This window comes from Dermatophagoides farinae, chromosome 1 (assembly GCF_024713945.1).
Source record: "Dermatophagoides farinae isolate YC_2012a chromosome 1, ASM2471394v1, whole genome shotgun sequence".
Lineage (NCBI taxonomy): Eukaryota > Metazoa > Arthropoda > Arachnida > Sarcoptiformes > Pyroglyphidae > Dermatophagoides > Dermatophagoides farinae.
The window spans coordinates 7,148,442-7,175,287 of NC_134677.1; the positions used below are offsets into that span (position 1 = coordinate 7,148,442).

Consider the following 26,846-nt stretch of genomic DNA (forward strand, 5'->3'; position numbering starts at 1 on the left):
ATTATAAATTAGCCACCAATTGCTCCATCTCGAGACATGTGACATTGTATATTTCGTTTTTCTATGTGACGGATATATATCATTTAACAATAATTAACCAACATTTTTTTCATGTATCTTCTTTCCCTTCTTCTTTCCACTCCAAAAAAAAAAAAAAAAAAATCACAGGAATGTTGTAATCACACACACACACACATTAACACACGAAACAAGACGGCATATATGAAATGAATAAAATTAACAATATCATCATCATTTGAATATTGGGTGGTTGAGATGATTGTCGTCAATGTGCTGCTCTGGTGGCTCTGCTTTAACTATATCGACTAATGGCTGATTTATTTTTCTAACTTTAATCTTTGTTGTGTTATTAAACATTAAACATTTTTTTTTTATTGTTATTATTGCCATTAGAATCTACGCTTACAAATTACATTTATTCTAAAAAAAATAATTCATTCATTTCTTACAAATAGGAAATTCGTCGAATTTGAATAAATGACTATAAATTAATTCGATTTAGATTTTGGATTTTGATGTTTTATATAATAAAAAAATTATGAATGCCAATGTCATCACACAAAATGGTCCAGATTCCGGCGACATTCAATATGAATCACTATGTATACTACATTTTAATGATTGTTATAATGTTGAACCTTGTGATAAAGAACCTGTTGGAGGTGCAGCCCGTTTTGTCAACGCATTACATCAATTCGATCATCTTGATCCATTGATATTATTTAGTGGTGATATTATTGCTCCAAGTATCAGTATGTATTTTTTTTTTAAATATTTTATCTCATAATTTATAATGAATTTCAATTTTTGCACACAGTGAGCTCATTTACTAAAGGTGAACAAATGTTACCAGTTTTGGAACGATGCAATGTTCATTGTGCTTTATTCGGCAATCATGAATTCGGTTCGGATTTTTTTTCTTATTCTTTTCGAAATGAATTTACTAATAATAACGCTATGAATTTAATAGATTTTGGTCTCGATTGTCTATTGGCGTTTGTTGCACGAACAAATTTTCCATGGTTAATGAGTAATGTGATCGATAAGAATACTGGTTTACCACTTGGTGGTGGAAAAATTACTCACATTATTGAAAAAGGAGATCTGAAAGTAAATGGAAATTTGTAACTGTAGACTTTTTAAAATTAAAATGTTTTATTTCCCTACTTAATGCTAGATTGGACTTATAGGATTAATCGAAGAAGAATGGCTATCAACACTCGTGCTAGACGAAGATGATATCAAATATACGGATTTTGTTCCCGAAGGTCGTCGATTAGCCAAAACTCTTAAGGAAGAGGTATGATACTTTTTGTAAACAAAAATTCTTATTTTCATTGAATTAAAATTTTGTTTCAGAATGGTGTTCATTTTGTGATTGCATTGACACATATGAGAACTCATAACGATATACGTTTAGCTGAACAGGTTGAAGAAGTCGACCTAATACTTGGTGGACACGATCATGTTTACGAAATTCGCAAAGTCAATGGAAAATTAGTAATTAAAAGTGGTACAGATTTTCGACAATTCAGCAAATTAACTCTGGTTTATGATCATGGAAACCATAAAATTCGTGATATTCAAGTTGATGAGATAAACATCACGTCAGATATCGGTGAAGATCCCTATCTAATTGCCGAGTTGAATAAATTCAAAACTGTCCTTGAGGAAAAAATGGAAAACACTGTTGCAATACTTGACTGTGATCTTGATGGTCGATTTTCCAGTGTACGAACCAAAGAAACAAACCTAGGAAATTTAATAACCGATGTGATGCTTTACGCTGTGCCTGATGCAGATTTTGCATTACTCAATTCTGGAACATTACGAAGTGATCGAATCCATCCTAAAGGAGCATTAAAAATGCGTGATCTGGTCAACATATTACCATATATGGAATCCTTATTGGTTATAAATATTGATGGACGTCAAACATATCGAGCTTTAGAAAATGGCGTTTCTCAATTTCCTAAATTCGAAGGTCGTTTTCCTCAAGTGTCTGGTATAAGCTTTAAATTTGATCCATCAAAACCATCTGGATCTCGTGTTGATATCAACAGTATAATGATACAAGGAGAGCCACTTGTTGAAGATAAAATATATAAAATGGTAACCAAAGAATTTATTGTACAAGGCAAAGATGGATATGAAGTATTGAAAGAATGTTCAATATATAAAAATACTGAACAATGTTTGACACTACTTCAAGCTGTCAATGAATATCTAGAAACATATAAATTAATACAAGCATTGAATGATAATTCAATCATTTCGAATGGAAAGAAAAATTCTATTCGCCGTAATTCATTGAAAATAATCCTGCCACAAGCTGCTGCCAATCTAAAAAATTCTAATGACTATGTTTGCCATTTAAATCCTCAGATGGAAAACAGAATTATTATCTAAAATGATTATCATCTCAATCTCAATTATATTCATTTGTTGTTATAAATTACAAATTTTTTTATTTTTTTTTTTGAGAAAATTAATTTTTTTTTGATGATACAATGATCACAATGAACTGACTTTATTTGCAACCAACAATGGAATGGCTTTCAGTTCGGATTGAAGACAAACATATTCACCAGATATACACATGATGGTTATACAAATAATGTTTAATAGCCACCAAGAAAATGATGATGGTATTTGACCATTATAAAATCGAACCATAATAAGATGAATGATGAATAAAGTCAGTGTAAAATCTAGACATTTTTTTGCTCGTCGAACGATGAAATGTAAAATTAGAGCCCTATAAAATTCAAATACAAATAAAAATCTATGATCAAATTAAAATGCAAAATATTTGACATACCCGAAAAAAGAATTTAAAATAAAAGAAATTGTTATGACTAGACCCAGTGAAGTTTTAAAGCTTACAATCTGTGAATTGAATATTTGATCTAATGTAGGATAATATCCAAAAAGATTTGCAATAAAGAATAGGATGAATCCAAGACTTAGATAAAATGTAGTCTGTATGGCAACAATCTGTGTAGAAATCAATATCGGATCCCAACGGGAATAGCTAAAATGACCCGACATTTCGATCGAAAATTCGTAACAATTTCATTATTTTTAATGAATAAAATAAAAAACCGAATATGAATACGAGAAAATCGTAAAATGGTTGTCTTATAAAAAAAAATACGCAATCGTCATCAAGTAGCGCCCGCCCGTCTTTTGTGAATATACCATGTTTGTTTTGTGTTGATAAAGGTGAGAAAGAAAGTCACTCGATCGTCAGGCAAAGCATTTTTTAGACCAAATATCGGCTGTATTTTGAACATTCAACACCAATTCGTGAACCATAATTAGTCGATTAAAATGTCTTATGTATTGCGAATGTCACGTTTTAATCAAATTTTAACTATCCATCGAGCCCAAAAATGTATTGGTATGCTTCAGGCACAATCATTCCATAACCGTGAACTGATTGGCAAACGTGAAGTAGTCGGTTTTGGATTTAATGGATCATACATGTATTTTGATGCCGCTGCTATGCCATATCCGGCCATTCGATTCCGTGAAGAAACTGATGAGATGAAACGACTTCGTGAAAAAGAGAAGAATGATTGGAAACAATTGTCTTTGGAAGAGAAAAAGAAACGTAAGTGATTGAACAATATTCAATCTTTTTCGATATGATACTAATCTGTGTTGGTAGTCTATCGACACAGTTTTTGTCTTACATTATCCGAAGTTGAAGCTCCAACTGGCGAATGGAAAATTCAATTGGCAATCGTTTTTTTTACGATATCACTTGCACTTTACTACTTTGCATTCGCTCGTAAAAACTGTAAGTTATAATTAATGATTTCATTTTTATTCATTTTAAAATAAAATGACTATATTCATTAGTTTATGGACCTCTGCCCGAAACGATGACACCCGAAGGCAAACAACGTACCCGTGATTTGGAAATCCTTTACAAGACCAATCCAATTTTTGGTTTGGCTTCGAAATTCGATTATGAAAAAGGTGATTGGAAATGAGCAAAAACATTTTGATAGGATATGCAAAACAGTAGCAAACAGCAAAAATATTGTAATTTTTCATTTTCGTTTTGATTATTGAATAAAAATTAACAAATAAAATAAAATAAGAAATCATGTCCATTGTTTAATGTTTAGTTTCCAAGACAAACACACCCACAACCGGATGGACATTCTTCATGTTTTTGAAACCAGTCATTCATATGATTAGTATGGCCACCGTGGCCACATTTCATACAATGATTGGTGGCACCTTTTACAGGTAAACGGCATATAGTACAGATTAATGATATTCGATTACAGTGGCTACAAATGTAATTGGAGCAAAGTTTTTGCCTATCCTTACAGGATTGAGTAAAACATTCATTAACAAATGAAACTATATGTGATTGATCATCATATAACATTTTCGATTCGATAGTCTTCAAAAGTTGTGCGCGTTTTTTGATCAATTTCCATCGATACAGAATGTCGAGATAAATTTTTTTATAATAATCATATTCAAGTACTAATTTTGAATCAAATGTCCTACAGATTATAGTCGATTAAAAAAAATTTTTTTATAAAATAAAAATCGGTAAAAATAGATCTTGTATACTTACGTTTCAATACGTTCATTTAAATTAGATTCCTCATTACTGTCGGTGCTGGATTTATCACTTTTGTTTTGATTAATATTCATTTCTTGATTTGACGAACAACTACTTGTTCTTATACGATTTTTTCCTGTTACATCTCCTCGTGCATTGACTAAACACAAATGAAAATTGATTTAAATAAAATTAATTTTATAAAATTTTTTTTCAAAATTACTTATAGCCCATTCGGTGTCCAGTTGATTGGACATTTCATCTTGGGTTGATAAATTGTAATTGATTCGGGGTTGATGTTTTCTCGGAACAAACGAAGGAACGTGTTCTTGCCAACTAAGTTTACATGAACTTATCACGCTTGAAATCATTGCAACTGTTTGAATATCATTACATTTCAATACATAATGTTCAATCCTTTATATATAAAAAAAAGTTAAATTAGCTCCGAAAAATTCCTCATTGAACTTACATAGATTGTATCATTTTTCCACCAAATGGATGTCTGGACCAATGTGAATTTAGCTCTTCAGAAGATATGAAACGATTTTTCAGATAAATCTCGGCGGACAATCGAACCAGATTCCATGTTTGTTGAAGATCACGACGGCCAGAAGTGGCGGCAATTTTTGCATTCATCTCACAAAAGCTTATTATGTTACCTCTCGGTGATGGTATCAGATATTGTTCGGCTAATTGTCGAGAAATCGGTAACAATTTCGTGACACTAAATACCATTACAGGACCACAAAGATTGACGGTCTTTTTTTCTTGATATTGATGAATTTTACGAAATGATCGATGTTTTTTTGATGAATCAATATAGAATGATGAGATTGATGGAATATTATCTTTAACACTCATATGATTCGAATTATAAGCTCGCACATGATTGTCCAGATAGGATGATAACGCTGATAATGATCGCGGTGTATATTCTGTAGGTACATTCATCTGTTCCAGATGTGGTGGCCGTCCAAAACAGACAAGAATTTCCGATGAACAAAATCGTGCTCCGGATGTACGAGGAAATGGAACCGATGCATCCAGATAGCTAACATATTCATGAGAGGTGAGTATATCCAATACGGTAGGTTGAGGTTTAATGGTATTTACATTGTTCAGATTTAATGACGTTGATTCTTCGATAAGATGAACAAATTGCCGAAGACATTTTTCCAGACAATTGCGATTATGTTGCACAAGAAATGTAGCTGTCGATTGTAGATCAGTGAGAATTTCTTTTTTAGTTTTATCATCCAATGATTTGACCGTATGCGAATTTTGTATCGGTGTATCATTTAGAAATGAAAACACTGGTATTGTGTTGGGATAATTAATAGGAAAGAATATTCTCAATCGACATATGATTGATGATTTTAACGATGCTATACAAGTACGTTTATTAACATTAAGTTCTTCGATCATTAGATTAGGAATGTTCGAATTAAATAGAGAGAATTCCTGTTTCAAACTGAACACCTTATCGGATTTATCTTCAAAATTATCGAATTCACTTTTGTTTGATTCACATTTCTCCGACATTGGTGATGATAGATCACTAGATTTGCTTAGGTCAAGATTTGAAAATTTGGCAGATTGAGTATCGAAATCGGATGATATATCCTCTGTGTGATCATGTTGTTGATCTTCCGAAAGCGAATCATGAATGTTTGCGCACAAATTCTTTAGGATTAACTTTCCACATTCTAAAAGTATTATCGCGAGCCCATGTGATCAATTCATAATCATCCGAATCTATCATGTTCCAACCGAAATCAAGCACAACATCAAGATGTCCAGCAAATGAATGTACTGGCTGATCGAGTGAATTGATTTTCCACATCCAAAGTGAATTATTCTCACCGGTTCGTCGCATTTGTGGCACCAATGATGTCAACAATCCATTTCCAAATGGTGTATAACGAACTTTCCAAATGGGTAAACCTGTTGTCATGTGATATTCACTTTTTCCTTTGCTACAATTTGTTAAATCCCACAACTATGCAACAGAATAATCGAAAATTAATTACGATAATCCAGCCTAAAATTATATACTGACTTTGATACTTCCATCCTGAGAACAGGTCAAAAATTTATTCTCATAGAATGGACTCCAATCGATTCCGGTTATTTTCGCTAAATAAGTTGATACATAATGCAATGGCATGTTACTTTTCTGGTAAACAAAAAAAAAAATAATCGAGAATAAATAAATGAATATCGACTATAGTTAAATAGATTTGAATTGTTTTTTTTATGAAATTCACCCTTTTATCCCAGATTCGAACATCTCCTTCATGACTAGTTGCCAGGATATTTTCGTTTATTTTTGACCATTTGATCTGAGATGCTCCCGAAATCGAATGCATCAGATATATGGGCTTCCTTGTTTCCCTGAGATCCCAGATATAAATGTAATTATCAAACGAGGAACTTGCCAAAATGGTCGGTTCTTTATAAGACCAATTCAGATCGGTAATCGTACGAGTATGGCCGCTTAGTGTATGCATCAACCAATTGCTTTCATCAATGTTGTAAATATTAATCGTTTGAGCATTGGTAATGGCCAACTGTTTTGGTTCAGGTGGACTGAACTCAGCATGTGTGGTGTCCCATTTAGTTTCTCGGTTGATGACCGAATCAATTTTGGCTAGATTATCCGTTCGGATGATCGAAATCGATCGTCGTGAAACGAGTGCACATTTTCCATTACCCGATGTTGCCAAACACATTGCATGTAAATCAGGATGAGAAATGGTAGTATTAGCTACTGACCAGCCAAGTACCATGATGAATGATTAATTTATAATCAACAGGTTAAAGAAATGACAAACTTGAAGAATTTTTTCAAAAAAAATCCATTTGAAAGATCCATGTGCATGAATCCAAATCTAAATAAAACAGAGTTGATACTCTTCATGATTCATAAACGACATAACAGGATTCAGTGATACCTCGGTTAAATGGTGATGTTTCTGTTTAATGATTTATCTTATTGAAACGAATTGTTGTCGTTAAGCGAGATACTACTGTATATTCATAATAAATGAAATTGTTTTATATACATAACAGAACCATGCTTGCAATACATGGCATGATCAAATGAATTCTCTGAGAAGAATCGACAACAACAACAAACAACAAACAACAATCCTAATAATAATAATAACATCATCATCATTATTGCATCGTATAAAATATTGCACAAACAATGTGCACAAAATTTTCTACAAACAAGTGAGTTCAACCATATGCAGTTTCATATCATATATTTTCACAATATTTTTTTGGAAATTTTTCATTCATTTCCGATTTATATTTAAATCAATTCATACAATCAATCTTTTATACCTTTGAAAGTGTTGATAGTTTTTATTTGAAATTCACCAACATTAATCAACAAATTTGATTCTGCATTATTTATCGTCTTGTAAATTGCCATCAACAACATGATGCATTCATTCATAGATTATATCCATTTAGTAGATTAATATATGATGCTGTGGTGGTACTGATCACATGAATTGATTTGGTTTCCTTCGTTCATAATAGTATTTCGTTTATTTTTGTTGTCGTTCGATTGATCATTGGTTGTTATTCTATATGAGCAATCGCAAAAATGAAAATATCCTATTGGCGCATAGTTGACGACAAATATCGTTCTTTTGGTCGTATTTCCTGTGCATCATCATCATCATCATACACTATAGTGTATATTTGTCATATTGTATTGTTAATATTATCAGTTGAATAGTTTTTTTTTCGTATATAATCAATATATAAAACACAGTTAGTGAATGTAAATAGTGCAAACCCGTAGAAGCTACCATCATTACGAAAAAAAAACAAATTTTTTTTTCTACATTCACATTCGTCGACAGATAGTTGAATACATCAGTCACAAACATCTTCATTATCATTATCACCATCATCAACAACAACAACAATAATAATAATAATTATTGTCGCCTCTTGATTTGATATCGCATCGATGATTATTGCCGCCATATCATTATTGAAAACATGTCACAAGTTAAATTTCAACGTCAAATCGGTTTATTTAATGGCATTTGTTTTGTCGTTGGCACCATTATTGGTTCTGGTATATTCATTTCACCGAAAGGAGTTTTCCAATTTGCCGATTGTTCATATTTCAATGCCATAACTGTATGGATTATCTGTGGATTGTATTCAATGCTTGGCGCCCTTTGCTATTCAGAATTGGGTACCACCATTCTTCGATCTGGTGGTGATTATGCATACATAAAATCAGGATTTGGTTCAATGCTTTCATTCGTGTATTTATGGCTTAATGTGATAATATTGAAGCCAGCCGCTCAAGCCATCATATCGTTAACATTTGCCTATTATCTTATTGGAACATTTACTGCCACTAAAATTATGGACAACGATAACGATGATGATGGTTACATCAATAGCCAATGTAGGCTTGATTCATCCAATCAACAATTGGAAATATCTACACGAATCATTGCAGCTCTAACGATAAGTTAGTATTTCTGATGATGGTGGAGCCAATTTTTTTTTTTGTTTTTTTCAAATTTGATGACAATCCCTCAATATCCATCCAATCTTTATTTTCATTCATTCATTCAATTTAGGTTTACTTGCCTTAATCAATTGCATCAACATAAAATGGGCAATTGGAATGCAAAACATATTCACTTATCTCAAAGTATTAGCATTGTCCGCAATCATTGTTTCCGGTATTGCCATCTATACATTCGGTATGTTAAGATTAATTATTGAAATATGAGAATGATGCTATTTTTTTTTTGAATTATATAAATTTCCTTTTTCTTCCAATTATTTATCAAGATAAATTACAATTACAATCGATTACAGGCGGAAATAATAATACATTATCATCATCATTATATTCATCATCATCGATGGTAAATGATTTATGGGAAGAGGATGGAAAAAAATTCGATTCATCCAAATGTAATTCAATGTATTCGTTGGCCATTTATTCAGGATTATTTGCATTCGGTGGATGGTTTGTAATTGGTTTCATTTTCAATTTTCACATCATTGATTTATCATTTTATTTTTTTTTCGAAAAAAAAACTAGGAATTATCTAAACATTGTCACTGATGAATTGGAAAATCCTTACAAGTATGTTATTAAAATTCAGTTTTTTGTTATCATCACATTTTTTTTCTAAATATTCAAATAACAATCTCATTATCGAATGTAATTGGTGTATATGGTGAAGAAATCTTCCTCAAGCAGCAATGGCTGGCATCCTTATCTCAACAGTGATTTATGTGCTTGCCAATTTTTCATATTTTCTCATATTAACACCGAATGAAATTCTTGCCCGTGACGCTATCGCCTTGGTAACGAATTTTTTTTTTCATTTACATTTTTATGAAAACATCCATCATTCTTATCACTCACGGTATTATTTTTTTTTGGTATGATTAAATTATCTTGTTGAAAATATAATAGACATTTGGAAGGAAAATTATTGGTCCATTTGGAAATTCTTTGATTTCATTTTCAATTGCCATATCAACGCTTGGTAGCTTAAATGCCACCATATTCACAACGTCAAGGTTTGTTCATCAATGATCGATTTATTTTTTTTTTTCTAAAATCAATTTATTCGATTCTATGGATAATGATTGATATTAGGTTATTCTGTATAGCAGCCCAAGAAAAGCATTTACCATCAATGATTGGAATGTTACATCATGAACGTTATACACCGATTATATCTTTGATATTTTCTGTATTGATCACGATTATTATGTTTCTTGGGCAAGACATTTTTGCTTTGATCAATTATTTTAGTTTCACTAACTGGCTTTGGACTGGCGTTGCTGTGCTTTCGGGTAAAAAAAAAATTTTTTTTTTCATATCGAACGTTTCTATCTCATTAAACATTTGTGTACACAGGCATTGTATTGCGACATAACTGTAAAGATATGGATCGTCCAATTCGTCTACCATTATGGTTACTATATCTTTTCGTACTGTCATGTCTATTTCTTACCATATTGGCCGTACATAATGATTTCCAAAATTCATTGATCGGTTTTGCTTTGATGTTATCGGGTATACCTGTATATTTTTTGAAAATTTTTCTCGAAAAAGAACAATTAAATTTCGGTATGTTTCTTAAATTTTGTAAATTTTATTATTCAAATAATCAATAACTCTTGGTGATAATAATTAATTAATACTAAATTTCATTTCATTTTTAGATTGTATAAAAGTTTTTTTACAAAAACTTTTTCTCATTGTCGAAACGGATACGGATGATTTGTAAAAAATACAATTCAATACAATACAATATAATTATAATTGTTGTAAGTGATATAATTGATTTTCATCATCAACAAGCCATACATTTATAACAAAAAAAAGCAATATAATAATTATTGTTATAATAACAAATATCATCATCAAATTATAAATTGATAAATCGATAAGATCACACACAAACATAAAATTTTTAAAGAAAAATTTTTTGCTTTGATTTCATTTCACATTTACAAAATGGACAAACATCATTCTTAATATTCAGGCAGCAATGTTCACATGATGTATGGCCACATGGTATGAATGCCATACATATTTGGTCATTCAAACATATTTTGCATAATGATTTATTGTTATCCATTATTTCCTATGAATATATACATAAAAAAAAGATATATGAAAAAAATATGTATGGTTTCAAGTTTTGTATATTTTCCAATATTAAAATCAATATATATTTTAAAAACACATACCGAATTATCATAATGTTCTTGTTGATTAGGATAATAATGATGATGATGATGATGATGAATGATAGAATCTTGAACTAATACGGCATTCTGATAGTTTTTTAGCATAACATTATCAAAATGTTTATTAAAATGATAGATATAACGTCGTATATCATCATAGAATTGTTTCAATGTTTTATCAACATCAAATACGTAGGATTTTTTATTGACTATTGTTGATGATTTTGATGTTGCAATATTCAATAACGATGGCGTTGATATTGTTTGCATTAGATCATTTAGAAATGAGAAATTAGAATTAAATCGACTTGGTACGATAGTTTGATCGATCATTGGAAGACTATAGAAAGCTCGTTTTTCAGCCAATAAACGATAGAATTGATAATAGTCCTTTTCAGAATAGATACGAAATTTTTGCTCAGTAGTTAGATTAGTTTCATCACTATAATTGATTGTTATGATGAAACTATAATTTAATAAATGGCTTGATTTTTGATGATGAATCTCTTTCAATTTATTATACGTTATCCTGTTTGGTTAGTCGTTATCAATAATTAACAAATAAAGTTTAACAAACAAATATTCAAATTACTCACAGTTTTATATCGTTATTATTTGAACTTATAGTTATGCCACGTGGTCCGATACCAACACGAAAATTTTTCTTATTTGATGTTACGGTAAAATAATCAACGCCAAGATCATCAATTTCTAAAGCTTCTTTTAGGAATAAACTTTTAGCATGATTTGAAGAATATCCTAGAAATCTTTGGTGCCAGAATATAATCTGTTGTATTGAATCACAATGTCGTTGTTGATCACTAGCCATTGTTTTTGATTTCGACACTGTTAATGGAATATTATAATTGCTTCCATAGTCCAGTATATCACAATTTGTTGGTCGATATTTAACATTATTCAATGATCGATTTGGATTCGGTATTCGTTTTATCTGTTCCAAATGATATAGGATTGAAATCCATTTTGAATAAAGTATTTTGAGATCATATGATTCTTCATTAAAATCACCATATTCAATTTGGGCAATTAGAGCAATCAATTTAGCTCGTTTTTCGGGATCAATTTTCAATACTTTTGTTTCCAAATAATGACATATATTCAGATAGAATTGATGCCTTTTTTTCAATAATAAATTAACATTATTATTATTAATTATTTACAACATGAATTGAATTTAGTCAAAATTACTAACTTGGTTGCATTCTGTTGAATATGATGTGGAAGAACATAGAATTTGACTTTAAGATATAATCGAATCGTTTTCATCCGTACGTTCATCTGTTGATTGATTCTTTTGCGTAACACTAACCAATATGGTTGACCATTACGATAATATTGTAGACCAAAAAAATTGATCTCAATAACATCAAGTAAATTACAAACCTATGAATTGGATGAATTTTTTTTTCATTATTTCACAATTAATCATCATTTTTTTTCATCATCAAACAAACCTTAATTAAACAATCTTGACCATAAGCTCTATGGTGAAGAATAATTTCGATAGCACAGTTATTTGGCTGAAACACTAGACACTTCATATTGTCAAATTAGCATTATTATTCTCAATATATTATAGATGACTAATTAATAAGAAGTATACGAAAGGAAATCATGCAAAGAATCGTTTTTTTTTTGGTAAATAAATTATATTAATCTATAATCTATTTTTAAAAAGTGATGATTGTCATACTAACAAACAACAACGTTATTCGAATGAAGAATGGATAGACTCGTTTTTTCACTTTCTCTCTCTCTCTTTTGCTTAACTGTGTTAAATGTTCAAAGGATCATTATACAAAATTACATGCAATGGATTGTTATGACGTTAGTGGCAGTCGCCGATGACAATATGAAAAATTTCAATCAATAAAGGTTCCAAGGAAAAAATAGAAAAAAATATACGGTGGTTACCATGAGGACGACCAAGTTTTTTTTTATTTTCACTTTGATGATGATGATGGTGACTGGTTGTCATTTCGACGACAACGACGACGATGGTGATGAGGATGGCCACCAAGAACGAAGATTATAGTTTTTCGATGATTTGACATTTGCGCACAATTTTTGTGATCAATAAATATTATTCTAGTTGGCGCAATAGTGGCGACGACTACGATGACAACGATCAGATCATTTCAAGATAATGTCAATCAAAAGAAAAAAAAAGAAAATGGAAGAATAAAATGGAAAAAAAACAACATAATCTTAATTTATTCAAATGAAGTAATATGAGAAACATTCTCTGTTTGTCTATAGATCATTCGATTCGATTCGATTCGATTCATGATGAATAAATGGCAAAAAACGGCCCTACCCAAGAATAGTTTGTTCTTTAGGTATGGCGTCACTATTTCGTGATTAATAATAATAAAAATAAAAATTTATTTGAGATTGATTGGATTGATTGGATGTCATCAAAATGAAAAAGAAAAACAAAACACTATCAATGATAAAACCATTCATTTATCGTCATAGAATGGCCGAAAGAATTTTGATAATCTAGTTCTTTTTTCAATCATAAACACATATATAATACATACACGCATAAACAGGCGAAATTATCATTCTACTCGATGTTATTATTTTGTTGGATTAGCAAGAAACAAAGAAAAATTAAATTATGGTGTCACAAGAGCATGATAACGGCATCAATTGATGCTAAAACATCTTTCTTATTAATGATTTTCATAATAGATGACAAATTTCTTTAATTTTTCTCATATACACATTATCATATGGTGATAAATCGTATATCGGGGTAGTATATAAAAACAAGTTGTCATGGTGTATATCATTAATGGCAACAAGGAAACCCAAAAAAAAAAAAAAAAAAAAAAAAACAACAACATATGTTGCTTTTTCTATGATTATTATCAAAGAAAAAAAATGTACGCCATTGCTATTGATTAATTGATTAAAAATTGACAAATTTTGTGCCTAAATTCGATGAAATTGTCATTATTATTGATAATTGGTCAATAAAATCATAATTTCGAATAAAATTCCATAATATTTTCAAAAAAGGGGAGGAAATCACGTATCGTTATTTATTGAGGTGCTATGAGTTTTTTTCTCAGCCTTTTTTTCACATTCATTTTAGTTATAACACAGAATATTTATCACAATCCATGTATTCATCATTGAGTTGTTTTTTTTTAGAATTATCATTGTTGTCAACCGAGTTTTTTTTATAAGTATTTTTCTCATTAAATTAGGTTAACCTCTGATGACGATGATGATGATGATGATTGTATACATGAATGCTGTTCGTCACTTCATCGTCATTTTCAAGAATGGATTTTGTTAAATTTGATTGGATTCATTTTTTGTGATCAATTTTGTTGATTTTAATTTGATTGTTAAAAACCTGGAATAAATAAAAAGGTATGTAATATCAATGGAAATAATAATAATAATGAGAAATTTATTTAGAAACAATTAGTATGAACAGAATGGATGTTAACCACCTTCACCACCACCACCATCATCATCATCATATTCATAATAATCATCTTTCATCCAACAATCAGTATCATTATGGTCCTCATTCAGTGAATCATTTGTTAATTTCGACATCAAATCATCCAGTTCAACATTCGACTAACAGATTAAACGATTTGGTACTACACGATAATGGAGACAATAATTATTCGCTATTAACTTGCAAATCTGCCAATAATCAGACAGCTATCCGAAATCTTCGCTTAAAAATGCATGAAATTCATTTGGCCTATATCAATAGCGATCAATGTGAAGCTAAAATGAAATTACGAAAACGATTGGAAAGTTTAATCGATGAATATCTAATGATTGTACGACATACAGATAAATTTACATTCAGAGAATTTCGTGATTGTTTAGAAACCACTTGTAAAAAATCAAATTTTGACCCAGAAAAAGTTATCGCAGGTATTATTTTTTAAAAATAAATTGATGATGTTGATTCTGATTAATTTTAATTCGTACAGCTTTTGAATTAGTAGAACGATATGCTCTCAATCTGCTGAATTATCCATGGCGTCATGAATATCATAAAATATTTGCCTTTGGATACTTTCGACTAATCAAATGTTCTTTATCCGGACATTCTGAATTGTTGCAATTAATTGGCTATAATTATGATCCATCATTGGATATTTATGTCTTGACCGAAATGCCCATTGATCCGGATAAAATGATTGCCATTTCGTTTGATTGTTTAGTTTCAATTGTGGAGATACAAATCATGTTGGACATCAAGACCAAATGTCCAGATAAAATGTCCTGGAATGATATTTATTCCATTAGGTGCCAATACATTTGTAATGTGCAAAGTGCCGTACAGATTTTTTGTGATCTAAAACGTAACAACAAATTAACTGAACTGAGTTTAGATCTGGATTTTCCCGATTATTCAATGAAAACATTTAATAAACTTGACCTGTGGTTACCGATAAATTCCACCATTTGTTCGACATCAAAAGACAATAGTCCACAACATAATAAATTGAGTCCCGAAATCATTTTACCACCACCGCCCAGCTATCTGGAAAGTGATTTAGATATGATTGATTTCATCGATTCATCAACACCAAAGCAGAACGAACAAACTAGTTTTAAAACCAAAAGTAATACTGAATATGTCTGTCATACGGCCTTTATAGACGATTTGAAATCTACAAATACGGCAACTCGAAGAATAATATCAGGAAATTTGAAGCCAAACAATTCTGACTCACAACAAACAAATTCTCCATCAAATCCAAACTCTTCTTTTTTGTATCGTTCGTCACCAAAAGACAACGATATTAATCCTACTAAGCGATCAATTTCAAAAGAAAATCTATTAAATAACCATAAACAGCTAATTGAACTTGAAGAAGACAATAATTTCCAACCATTGCATCCTGAACCAACCAAATCAATTATGTCCAATGGATGGTCATGTACATCCTGTACATATGTTAACGATGAAATTGTCGAAATATGCATAATGTGTCATCGTAGTCGAACAAAAGGCAATGAATCCACACCATTGATTACTGGTGGTCGACAATGTAATAAATGTACATTGGTCAATGATAAAAAAGAAAAATTCTGCACAGCATGTGGAACATCGTTGGCCGATTCACCGACATACATTTGATATGAATGTCTTGAAAAAAAAGACGACAAAAAAAACTACTAGTTGCTGTGATAAAAAAAATGCATTAATGTTTAATCACTGAATTTGAGTTTATTAATATATATTGATGATTTATAATTCAATTATTTGTTAAACATGAGTATGTGTATTTGTTTCCGGTTAACCATCAAAAAAAAAGTTTCTTTGATGAAAATAAAATAATAGCCCAATTAAGTATCGTATTAAGTTATCGTTTCAAAAAATAATACGACCCAATAATAATCGAAATTGTTGCCAAATTTAGATTCGATCATTATCACCGGAAGGAGCTACTATATTACCACCATATTTTCGTTCCTTATTAAGAAAATATGCTCCGATTCCATAAACTATTGAATTCAAGATTCCAAATACCTAGTAAGAATTTTTGAAAAACAAACAAAAAAAAAGTTTTATAATTTAAATTATTAATTAATTAATTAATAATGCACATACACCCGAAGTTATGTAAGTTCCAAAATAGCTTGTACCCAAATATGAATTGAAATAGGTCAAACTATATCGATAATCTTCACGGCAACTGTATAATATATGGATTAAGGCCGTTATGAATAAAGAAATTGCCGCAATAATCGTAAATGACAATTCTGTTGTTAGCCAATCAAATTTGGGAAAAAATACATTTTTCAATGTAACAAGATAAGCGAAACAAAGAATCAATGTAATGGCGAATGTAATGGCCAGAAAAAAGGTGAATAATCTTGAAAACCACTGTATATCATAAAACAAAAAAAAATTGTCAATTTGGTTCTATATTATTGATATATCGATTCACCATACCGTCAATGGAGGTGATATACAACTCAATGCAACAATTCCGAATAGCTAATTGGGGAATTGGATAAGAAAATGTGGAAAATAAAAAAAAAACGAAAATTCTTTCAACAAAAATGTCCATAAACATTTGATACTGAATTTTTTTTTACCAATTCAATGAGTTTGATGACACCCGGATTAGTGCAAAAATATTGTGGATTAAAATAAAGATCATCAACAACGCCAGTCGATTGTGCTTTTCCTCTGATAGTCATACCGGATTGACTGTATTTGGGCGCACCACGTTTCACATAAATCAATTCATTTGATGATGGACTCTGACTTGTGTTTGAGGTCGACATAATTGGTACCGTTTTGAATTACCGAAATTTTTTTTTATCAAATTAAATATTGATGATCGTTGTCGTTATTGATACAAGCAAAAAAAAACCTTAAATGGCTACTAAGAGAAGGAGAAAGTTTTCTTCATAATTCAATATTGAGACATGGAACATTCTTCGTTTTTGCCTTCAACGTTTTAAATATGAAGGATTTAAAGTTTTGTGCGTAGGCGGATGTTCGATGAAATCCAATCCAAATCAAACGAGTTTTTTTGTTTGGTGTATACGAACGTGAACATTTATTTGTGTTCAAACAAACTAAACAACCACCAATAGTCGACTGAATTGGTGACTCTATGGTTTCATTTGGATAAAATCATTTTTTTTTCTGGGCCAATGACAATTCATTCCCATCCATGATAATTATTTGACTGACATACTAGACACTGCATGCAGAAGAACCATACAAACTGACCATGAACAAACAATCATTTCAAACACCTCGATATAATACCAAGACAACCGAAAAGAATATGTTGTATAGATGAAAAAAAAATGACCACCACCTCCAAGAATAATGATTATGGCCACATTGTCCACATTATATCTGATTCGAATCAGACTCATATCGGCATCAAAAATTGAGAGAGAAAAAATTTATAGAGAACAAATTTTTAATGAGAAAACAAACTTTTAATTTATCATCGTTTTCATGACAATGTCCATTGTATTTTGTGACTTGAACTTTCATTTAAAATTAGTGCCAAACTAAACTATGGACAAATATATTAAGAATTTAAAAGAAAACTGAAAAATGGAACAGATTTAAATGACGCATGATTATCTCCAATGGATATAATCATCATCATCATCATCATAGATAAATAGGTTTCAGGTACAATCATGAGGGCAAAATTGAATTTTCAATTTCAAATCAATCCAAACAATATAAAAAGAGAATGATTCAATCAAAAACAACCAAATAACTAATCAATGTATAACTTTTAAAGGCCTATATTTCATTTTTTTTTGTGATTGAAAATTAAATATCAACAATTTTCTTTCTCATGTTCTATTTCGATACAAGTGAATTTGTTTTATAAAAAAAACAAAAACAAAAACAACAAAAAATTTACTATCAGATGTCAATTTATATAAATTTTTATTATTTGTTCTCTCAAGGAGGTTTTTTTTTTGATTTGTTATACATAGAATAATAACCATGTTTACAATTTTGGATTTGTAATAAAATTTTTATTTTTTGAATCAAATGATAAAAACGACCACCACCACCACCACAACCATCACCACTACTACTATTATTGTTATGATGATTAAATGCCATTTTCATGACATCGACAATCATCATCATCATCGTCATCATAATCATCATCATCATTATTATTATTAATAATAATTTTTTTTGTTGATGATGATGATGATGATGATAATTAATCGCAGAAATTGTAAAATAAATAAAATAAAAAAAATCAAGAACAAAAACCATTGAATGTGAAAGCAAATGTATAAATACTTTTTTTCATATATATATATCATCAATATATATACATGTCAACCATATATATACAATGAAAAAAAAAATTGCCGCGCGCGCATCTTATTAACACATCATGCCAACTAAACAAACCGACATAAAAAAAAATACGCTGTTCATCATCGCAGCAAACTTCGACAACAACAACAACAACAACAATAACAATAACAACAGCATTGCAATAATAATAATCACGATCAGTAAAGTAAAGAAAGAAAAAAAGAAAAATCCAAGTCCGAAGACCAATTTCAATACGACATCTAAACATAACAATTCATGGAGAAGCAAAACAAATAGTCAAGATCGTCATTTCAATCATAATCATTTGATGATCATTTGATAATATAAATATTTGGTTCCTATATTTTTTTTCTCTTTATAATGGTCATTATAATTGGTTTTTTAAGGTCAAATCATCAAAATTCTTGCAATTTGAATTTATTGTAAAGAAGATTCATTTTTTTATCATTAACATCAGCTGATCATATTATTGATTTTGGTATAAACGTTGGGTATTGATTTTTCAATCATATAAGAATTCAAGTGCCTTTTTTTCAACAGGCAAACAAGTTCAAGGCATCATCCATTATATAAATGCACCGCCAATATCGAGAAAATATTTATATCTATTCTATATATTATGATATGATATGATGATAATTTCAATATTTGTTGACATGATCATGATGATATTGTTTGATTTGATTCATTTTTTTCACTAACAACAAATATTATCACTGTGAATTTTTTTTTATAATATAATTTCTTTCGAATTTGTTCTTTGTTATTATTATTGGATGTCAAACAAAAAAAAAAACGGATCACCATCATACATTTCACCCGGATCTTTTTTTCCACTGAGTGATTCTTGTTTTTTTTTTGTTCAATTTTTTATCATCATCATCATTCGTTTGTATATGTAACTGTGTTCACGAAAGTTATAAACTACACATGCAATCATCATCAATACATTCGAATGTAATACCATAATCATAATTATCATTCTCATTTCAACTACAACAACCAAACAAACCAATCAGCCACCACCACCACCACAACGACCATCAAAAAACACTACGACCACGGCGAATAAATCACTTTTTTCTTCTTGTTTTTTTTTCATCATTTGTATATGTGTGTGTATGTGTGTGTTTTTGTTGTTGGTTGAAATCTTTGATGCTCATCATCATCGTTGATCCTTCGCCATCATCATCGTTGTTGTTGTTGTCGTCGTCGTCGTCGAAATTTTCCTATATGATTTTTTTTCTGTTTTGCATCCAATTATAGAATCGATTCCTAATTCTGTTACAAATAAAAATTCTTACTATTTTAAATAAAGAGAATATATTATGAATATATTCAGTGTATTATTCAGCCAATGATCACCACTATTTGTGAGTGAAAATAATCATAATTACTAATTAATAATTCATCTATGATGGGTGCTAGACAAAGTACAACATCGACCAGTAGCAATAGCAACAGTAATGGTAGTCCATCTCGGATGATACATCATCAACAACAGCATCATAATCATTCAATAACTGATGATGATAATTCCTCAAACATGGGTAATTATAATTCAACATATTCGACATCATATAGAAATAATAATAGCCATCGGTCAAATAATGAAAATAATCAAATTTTTAACAACAACAATAATAATGACAATAATTCACGACAACGTACGCGAAGTTTAGTGTTGTCCGGTGATCTTACGACATCCGGCTCGTCATCATCACGACCATCACATTCGAGTGCCATCGATTTTACATCGACTACCTCATCATCACATGACATCCTTCCAAATGATTTAGATGTTGATATTGGTTTTTCGTCAATGACGTTTATGCCTTTTTCACTTCCAATTATTCCATATAATTATAATCGTAATTATTATCTTTATTGATTTGAAATTTAATAATCATCATAAACTTTAAAATTCTTTATGATTTTACATAGATGTCAAATGTTCGGGTTGTTCGAAAGTCATTCTGAAAGATGAACTACAATTTCATTTGATGTGTTATAAACTTCCTTTTAATTATAATGGTAAATGTTTGGATTGTTGTTAATTTTGTCATTAAAATAATAATCGATTATTATTCTATGCTTTATAAAGAGGATGTGCTCACCGAAGACAAAGGTGAATGTGTAATTTGCTTAGAAGATATGCTTAATGGTGATAAAATTGCCCGTCTTCCATGTCTTTGTATATATCATAAAAAGTAAGTGAAAAAAAAAATTTTTTTTCATTGAAATTAACATTAATTGGTTAATTTTTCATCATTGATAGATGCATCGATGCTTGGTTTAATGTGAACCGATCATGTCCAGAACATCCAACCATTTCAGTCTAATCAAATCAACAATGATCAATCAATGGCAAATATATGAAAAACAAAACACTGTTGTGGTTCGAATATATTCTCTTTCCTATCTTTCTAATATGATCCAATCTTCGAATATAATCTGTGAATTTGTTTCATTTTTATTTTTATTATCATTTTTTTCGGCTTCAGAATATTATTTTCATTCATTTTTTGTTTTTATATCTTTCTAAATGATTGTGATATCAAATCGCTCGCCAGCAATTTTTCCGTTATTCTTTCCTCTACCCACACACACACATACGCACACACACACACACACAAACATACACACATTCATTACACAAAAACACTCAATTCTTGTCAGAATTTGTCAATTAAACAAACAACAATCTCATTTTTCTATAAAACAATGATGACTCAAATTGGATGGCGAAATTTTGTTATTATTGTCATTTTTTTTTTTTTTTGTGTTGACTTTATTGATTTGATCTTTTCGTTATTGTTTTTCCTTTATCAATTCACTTTCATCGTTATCATCATCATTGGGAAACATTCATCAGCTGATCAGACAATGGAATTGGCCACAAAAAAAAATTAAAGATAGTTTTAGTGCCTTATGCTGAAGTCATACTGTTAGCCGTCGTCCAAATTTAACCTTGAATGATGAAAGGTCTGAAACAACGAATTCATTAATTTTCATATGACAACTGGTTGTAGTTGTAAAATGTTTTTTTTTATTTGAAAAAAGAATTAATTTTAAAAAACACTTTAAAGATATATATCTGAATTACAATTACAGGAGCATATAATTTTTATTTTGTAAAGTAAATTGTAATTTATTTTTACGTCGAACCAAATTCAGCCATCCATTTTTCATATTTTTTCAAATCTTCTGGTGAAACTGATTTATTGATCTTTCGCATTGCTTCTTCGAAATCAGTAAATGTAACGGGAAGGTCAAGCTCTTCTTTCGATAGTGAACGTATTTGTTCGGGCGTCAAACCATGAATACGACGTCGCATGACCATCATACAAGCATCGCGACAAACATTGGTAATATCTGCACCAGAATAGCCATCCAAACGACGAGCAATTTCAACAACATCCAAATCTACTGCTTGTTTCACTTCACGTAGATTGATTCTAAGTAATGCTTCTCGACCTTCGGCAGTAGGTAATGGAATGTAAATTCGTTTCTCTAATCGTCGTCGTAAAGCTTCATCAATATCCCAAGGAAAATTGGTGGCAGCTAAAACCATAACGACTTTGGATGGATCATCATTATTAGTTATTCCATCCATTTGTATCAACAATTCGGATTTCACTCTTCGACTTGCTTCATGTTCATTATCTGAACCTCTTCGTGAACAAAGCGAATCAATTTCATCAATAAATATAGTGGATGGTGCATAAAAACGTGCCATTTCAAATAAAAGTCTAACTAATTTCTCTGATTCTCCCCGATATTTTGATGTCAATGTAGTGGATGAAACATTGAAAAATGTTGTTTTACATTCTGTCGCTACAGCTTTAGCCAACATTGTTTTACCGGTTCCTGGTGGTCCTACCATCAGTACACCCTTCCATGGCCTACGGATACCACGAAAAAAATCCGGCATCCACATTGGCAATACGACAGCTTCTTCCAATAAATGTTTAGCCTCTTGTAAATCGGCAATATCATCCCAATGAGTGTCAGGATTTTTCTGCAATATATCACGTTCGAGCATTTCTACTAGTTCAGCATCTGGTCCATGAATTTCGAAACGACGTTCTTTATGCTCATTTTCATCGTTTGACTTAGCGTTTCCATTGGAATTTGTTTGGCTTGAATTGGCACCAGAATTATTGCTTGGTGTATTAGTTTTACGTTTTGTATCCGACATTCGTAAACTCGAAGCATCTTTACTTTTAGCACGTGGATCTTTGGACGAACCTTTGGATGAAGCTGAACTTCGAATGGATTTTTGAGTAGCACCACGATAATTAGTATTCTGATGTGAGGAAGACGCATGACCAGGCTTACGAGAATTTGAAGATGCCGTTGGTGGTGGTGCAGCCATAGAACGATGATGATGATTTACATCAACTGGTTCAGGCCATACATCTGGATCGCGATAAGTATCATAAGAAGCATTTTGCAAAATGGTAGCGAAAAGATTAGGATCAATAGGACCATTTGATCCTGAAGATCCAACCGTAGCTAATGAAGGAGGACCTATTGGCCGAGAATTATGATGATCACCTTTGAAATTTAATAATGTAGCATGAAGATCTTTGACCACTTCATATTCTTGAGCAATGATTTGTTGAACTTCTTGCCATTTTTCCTTGAGATTATGATCGGTGATAGTCTGTAGATGACGATGAATTTGTTGTACAACACCTTGATAATAGATTAAAGCCGTTTCATAATTCCCCAATAGAGAACATTCACGGGCAACTTTAACATTGTCACCGATTTCAGCTGAAACATTCATTTTTTTTCTCTGATTCAACAATAATCACAACATAAGCATAACAATTGAATAAAATTTTGTTTATGTGAATATATTTGGAGCAAAAATAAATGCTAGAAATGGAAAAAATCATCAAATATCAAATATTTCATAACAACTTTGTACATAAGCAACAAACAACAACAACAACAAGTTTGATGCGTGAGCGTTGAAATTCAATGTATTTTAATATCTATAGTGGTGGTGGTGGCAGTCGCCGCAATAGTAAAGTTGGCATAAACAGGCAGCAATAGCCACAGAAAAAGTTTCAATTTTTGATGGCCACCGAAGATGCTGTTGGTCCTTTTATGGACAAAATGAATGAATGAATGAATGGATGCAACTAATGGAACCCTGAATAACAACAACAACAACATTCGAAACCAAGTCAGCCTGCCTGCTTTATCGTTGTTTGAAAGAAAAAAAAATCGAGATCAATGTTAATGACCTATGATAATGATTTTGATGATGGTGGTGTTAAAGTTTTTTTTTCATTTTCTGGTTTCATCCAATTCTAACATTTCTTGCATGCAGGTTGTCGTGGTAACAATAAGCACAATTTTCTCTCGATGGTTTGGTTCGAAAATCACAAACAAAAGCCACACATATTGGACGTATTTTATAATGAAGCCCTTTTTAAACGAATGTATATATTTTAGTTTTCGATTTATCAATTTTTGCATTGTAACTGTTTTTTCGTAAACCAGCTATTGTATCGAGCATGTGCTGATTCAAGTTTGCTAAATAGATGGCTAGTTAAATCACGATGAAATTCTCTTGAAACACGGTCATGAAATGGCTGTAGTTTATTACAATGAAATCGATCCAATGTTTCTTTCATTTCGATAAATTTTTTCTCGTGTGTTTGATTGGAAAACGGAATACATTGCCAAAAATGATAAAGCAATTCATTCAGGGCCATCGTAAGGTTTCTAAGTTCCATTAGAACATCTTTAGGTATTTCATCCTTGAGATTCGATGATACAACGGCTGCATCTTTCATGAGTATGCCACCGGGGGATAGATCGTTCACAACTTGGATAGCTTTTTTAGAATCTTGTATGATGCCAGAAAATGGTCGCCAATTGGATGTAATGGATGCGATTTGTTGTAATACAGCAGCTTGTAAAGATGCTTTAAAATTTCGTTTATCATGTGGATAATCACTAGAATAATTAAAATTAACATTTTAAAAAAAATATATTAAAAGAATGCAATATGAACTCACTATGAATTTTCGGAATTTTTTAACAAAGGTGTTGGCCCATACATATAACGTTCCGTATTCGTAACTTGAAGTTTGGGTGGCTGAACTCCTTCATCAAAGTCGTCAATTGATGCTCCGATTGCAGGTTTTTTACCTGCAAGATCATCATATTCGGTAGCTTCTTTTAATCGTCGTTTTTTGGTCATTAATCTTTCATTCTCAAAACCATCATCTTTCACTTCGACAATAGATGTGGTTAATTCTTCTGTTGGTTTTTCTTTAGATTCTTTCTTTTTATCTCCACTTATTATCGACAATGGATCTTTGTATCCACGTTCTTCCTCAGATCGACATGCATCCAAAACCATTATTGAGTGAAAGTTAAATCTTCTGATCAAAGCTTTGTTAGCAGATAGTTCTGGCTTTCCTGAGCTAGTCGTTGCTTCAGAACCCAACACGTTTTCCAACGTTGGTTCAACTGGATCGTCAAATACTCTTATATCGAAAAATGGATCAATTATTCCTTTTTTAATAGCATTTTGAATGTCCATTTCATCTTGTTTGGCGCAATCGTTGAAAAAATCTTTCATTGAAGTCATACGATCACGGTGAAAATAATGTGATTGAAAAAAACGTTGCCAAAATTCTTGTTCAGTCAATTTATGAGGAACACATTCAAAATGCTTCCGTTTTACGGCTGGATATGTTTGAAATATAGCTTCAATTATTTCACTTGTAATATTATAATGTATGCCATTCTGTCCATCGGATTGTGGTTTGACGTCGGCTAAAAAAGCCGAAGATACTCCCACTTTTTCTTTTTTACCGGTAGCATCAATTCCTTTCATTGCTAATTGCTTTCGTGTGGCATAAGTCTCCCAGAATTCGTCAGTTGTAATAATGTTCGTAGCAACCAATTCTTTATAAAGTTGATAAAGACTTGGATTATCAACTAGAACTTTCCATTTCTGTTCCATTTCTTGAGACATTTTTCGGCGAAACAACGGCAACATTTGCTGTAGGATTTCTTTTACTTGATTACGATCTTCTAGCTGATCTTGTTGACCTTTAGGATTTACAAAATGAAATGTATCACTTCCATTGGCCAAAACGATTTGCAATTGAATCTTAGGCTTTCCTTCAGGTGAAATTTTTTGCGTTTTAATGTCGGCATAATTATGTGATATCGTAAAAGTATTTTTGCCGTTCGGCATCCATGCGATTCGTTCATTCATCAAATACAATGTTCCATCGGCTTTTTTCACACGGACATGTTCAATCATAGCACGAACATCTTCTGATTGTGCCATGATGATTAATTTGAATAATTTAAATTTTCAAATAAGAAATATTCTATCTATTATAATTATAAGTTGATAAATGAATAAAAACAATCAATCGGCACAATAATCAGGCATGAAATATCATAACAAGATAGATGGATAGTTTCACGGGAAAATTGCTGCTGCCATCTATGATCAATTACGATAATCATAAATTAAATCATCTGTTGAAATTTTTCCAAAATTTTTGAGTGTAAAAGTGAAACATCGCTATAATCAAGGCAGCGTTAAGCGAAGTATTA

The 26,846-nt window shown here is 31.0% G+C and overlaps 10 protein-coding genes across 16 annotated transcripts; 4 read left to right on the plus strand and 6 right to left on the minus strand.

The window, feature by feature from the left end:
• The first annotated feature begins 164 nt into the window (after positions 1-164).
• Positions 165-4,139, plus strand: LOC124492442 (mannosylglucosyl-3-phosphoglycerate phosphatase). Its single transcript, XM_047055347.2, has 8 exons — positions 165-773; positions 839-925; positions 992-1,131; positions 1,199-1,321; positions 1,381-2,109; positions 3,436-3,637; positions 3,695-3,826; positions 3,889-4,139. The coding sequence occupies exons 1-8, from the start codon at positions 560-562 to the stop codon at positions 4,020-4,022; spliced, it is 1,761 nt and encodes a 586-aa protein (XP_046911303.2). The 5' UTR covers positions 165-559; the 3' UTR covers positions 4,023-4,139.
• Positions 2,399-3,197, minus strand: Sys1 (Sys1 golgi trafficking protein). The gene is made up of 2 exons (XM_047055422.2): positions 2,843-3,197; positions 2,399-2,779 (listed from the first exon to the last, which is right to left on the minus strand). The coding sequence occupies exons 1-2, from the start codon at positions 3,070-3,072 to the stop codon at positions 2,536-2,538; spliced, it is 474 nt and encodes a 157-aa protein (XP_046911378.1). The 5' UTR covers positions 3,073-3,197; the 3' UTR covers positions 2,399-2,535.
• Positions 4,041-7,517, minus strand: Wdr59 (WD repeat domain 59). Its single transcript, XM_047055288.2, is given in 7 exon segments — positions 4,041-4,550; positions 4,625-4,772; positions 4,836-5,029; positions 5,085-6,284; positions 6,286-6,614; positions 6,675-6,791; positions 6,883-7,517. Coding segments are annotated over 7 exon segments (2,904 nt in total). The 5' UTR covers positions 7,405-7,517; the 3' UTR covers positions 4,041-4,156.
• A 183-nt stretch (positions 7,518-7,700) lies between these two features.
• LOC124492445 (Y+L amino acid transporter 2) lies at positions 7,701-11,377 on the plus strand. Of its 2 annotated transcripts, none has more exons than XM_075731995.1 (10): positions 7,701-7,852; positions 8,084-9,125; positions 9,238-9,363; positions 9,455-9,635; positions 9,711-9,755; positions 9,856-9,979; positions 10,092-10,198; positions 10,278-10,477; positions 10,542-10,754; positions 10,850-11,377. In XM_075731995.1, the coding sequence occupies exons 2-10, from the start codon at positions 8,639-8,641 to the stop codon at positions 10,912-10,914; spliced, it is 1,548 nt and encodes a 515-aa protein (XP_075588110.1). In that variant the 5' UTR covers positions 7,701-7,852; positions 8,084-8,638; the 3' UTR covers positions 10,915-11,377. The 2 variants fall into 2 exon arrangements, with proteins under 2 accessions (XP_075588110.1, XP_046911308.1); XM_047055352.2 differs by having other exon boundaries at positions 7,716-7,852; positions 7,976-9,125.
• On the minus strand, positions 10,760-14,171 carry LOC124492446 (E3 ubiquitin-protein ligase MYLIP). Of its 4 annotated transcripts, none has more exons than XM_075732010.1 (6): positions 13,945-14,171; positions 13,316-13,514; positions 12,594-12,784; positions 11,977-12,516; positions 11,381-11,909; positions 10,760-11,274 (listed from the first exon to the last, which is right to left on the minus strand). In XM_075732010.1, the coding sequence occupies exons 2-6, from the start codon at positions 13,316-13,318 to the stop codon at positions 11,101-11,103; spliced, it is 1,437 nt and encodes a 478-aa protein (XP_075588125.1). In that variant the 5' UTR covers positions 13,319-13,514; positions 13,945-14,171; the 3' UTR covers positions 10,760-11,100. The 4 variants fall into 4 exon arrangements, with proteins under 4 accessions (XP_075588125.1, XP_046911311.1, XP_046911309.1 ...); XM_047055355.2 differs by adding an exon at positions 12,856-12,936 and having other exon boundaries at positions 13,316-14,074; XM_047055353.2 differs by lacking the exons at positions 13,316-13,514; positions 13,945-14,171 and adding an exon at positions 12,856-13,276.
• Positions 14,172-14,298: 127 nt separating this feature from the next.
• Positions 14,299-16,750, plus strand: tamo (PUB and ZnF_RBZ domain-containing protein tamozhennic). 2 transcript variants are annotated; one of them, XM_047055346.2, is made up of 3 exons: positions 14,299-14,788; positions 14,847-15,313; positions 15,373-16,750. In XM_047055346.2, exons 2-3 carry the CDS (start codon positions 14,848-14,850, stop codon positions 16,527-16,529), a joined length of 1,623 nt encoding a protein of 540 aa, XP_046911302.1. In that variant the 5' UTR covers positions 14,299-14,788; position 14,847; the 3' UTR covers positions 16,530-16,750. The 2 variants fall into 2 exon arrangements, with proteins under 2 accessions (XP_046911302.1, XP_046911300.1); XM_047055344.2 differs by having other exon boundaries at positions 14,305-14,788; positions 14,837-15,313.
• A 34-nt stretch (positions 16,751-16,784) lies between these two features.
• Positions 16,785-18,664, minus strand: LOC124492491 (uncharacterized). Its single transcript, XM_047055402.2, has 4 exons — positions 17,495-18,664; positions 17,349-17,393; positions 17,004-17,279; positions 16,785-16,922 (listed from the first exon to the last, which is right to left on the minus strand). Exons 1-4 carry the CDS (start codon positions 17,684-17,686, stop codon positions 16,809-16,811), a joined length of 627 nt encoding a protein of 208 aa, XP_046911358.1. The 5' UTR covers positions 17,687-18,664; the 3' UTR covers positions 16,785-16,808.
• Positions 18,665-19,137: 473 nt separating this feature from the next.
• On the plus strand, positions 19,138-21,963 carry LOC124492485 (uncharacterized). Of its 2 annotated transcripts, XM_075729016.1 has the most exons (5): positions 19,142-20,614; positions 20,670-21,112; positions 21,186-21,275; positions 21,346-21,451; positions 21,520-21,963. In XM_075729016.1, the coding sequence occupies exons 2-5, from the start codon at positions 20,725-20,727 to the stop codon at positions 21,581-21,583; spliced, it is 648 nt and encodes a 215-aa protein (XP_075585131.1). In that variant the 5' UTR covers positions 19,142-20,614; positions 20,670-20,724; the 3' UTR covers positions 21,584-21,963. The 2 variants fall into 2 exon arrangements, with proteins under 2 accessions (XP_046911352.2, XP_075585131.1); XM_047055396.2 differs by having other exon boundaries at positions 19,138-21,112.
• A 304-nt stretch (positions 21,964-22,267) lies between these two features.
• Kat60 (katanin p60) lies at positions 22,268-24,036 on the minus strand. The gene has a single exon (XM_047055340.2). The coding sequence runs from the start codon at positions 24,034-24,036 to the stop codon at positions 22,399-22,401; it is 1,638 nt and encodes a 545-aa protein (XP_046911296.1). The 3' UTR covers positions 22,268-22,398.
• A 44-nt stretch (positions 24,037-24,080) lies between these two features.
• Tfb1 (transcription factor B1) lies at positions 24,081-26,776 on the minus strand. Its single transcript, XM_047055328.2, has 2 exons — positions 25,283-26,776; positions 24,081-25,220 (listed from the first exon to the last, which is right to left on the minus strand). Exons 1-2 carry the CDS (start codon positions 26,569-26,571, stop codon positions 24,725-24,727), a joined length of 1,785 nt encoding a protein of 594 aa, XP_046911284.2. The 5' UTR covers positions 26,572-26,776; the 3' UTR covers positions 24,081-24,724.
• Between the last annotated feature and the right edge of the window lie 70 nt (positions 26,777-26,846).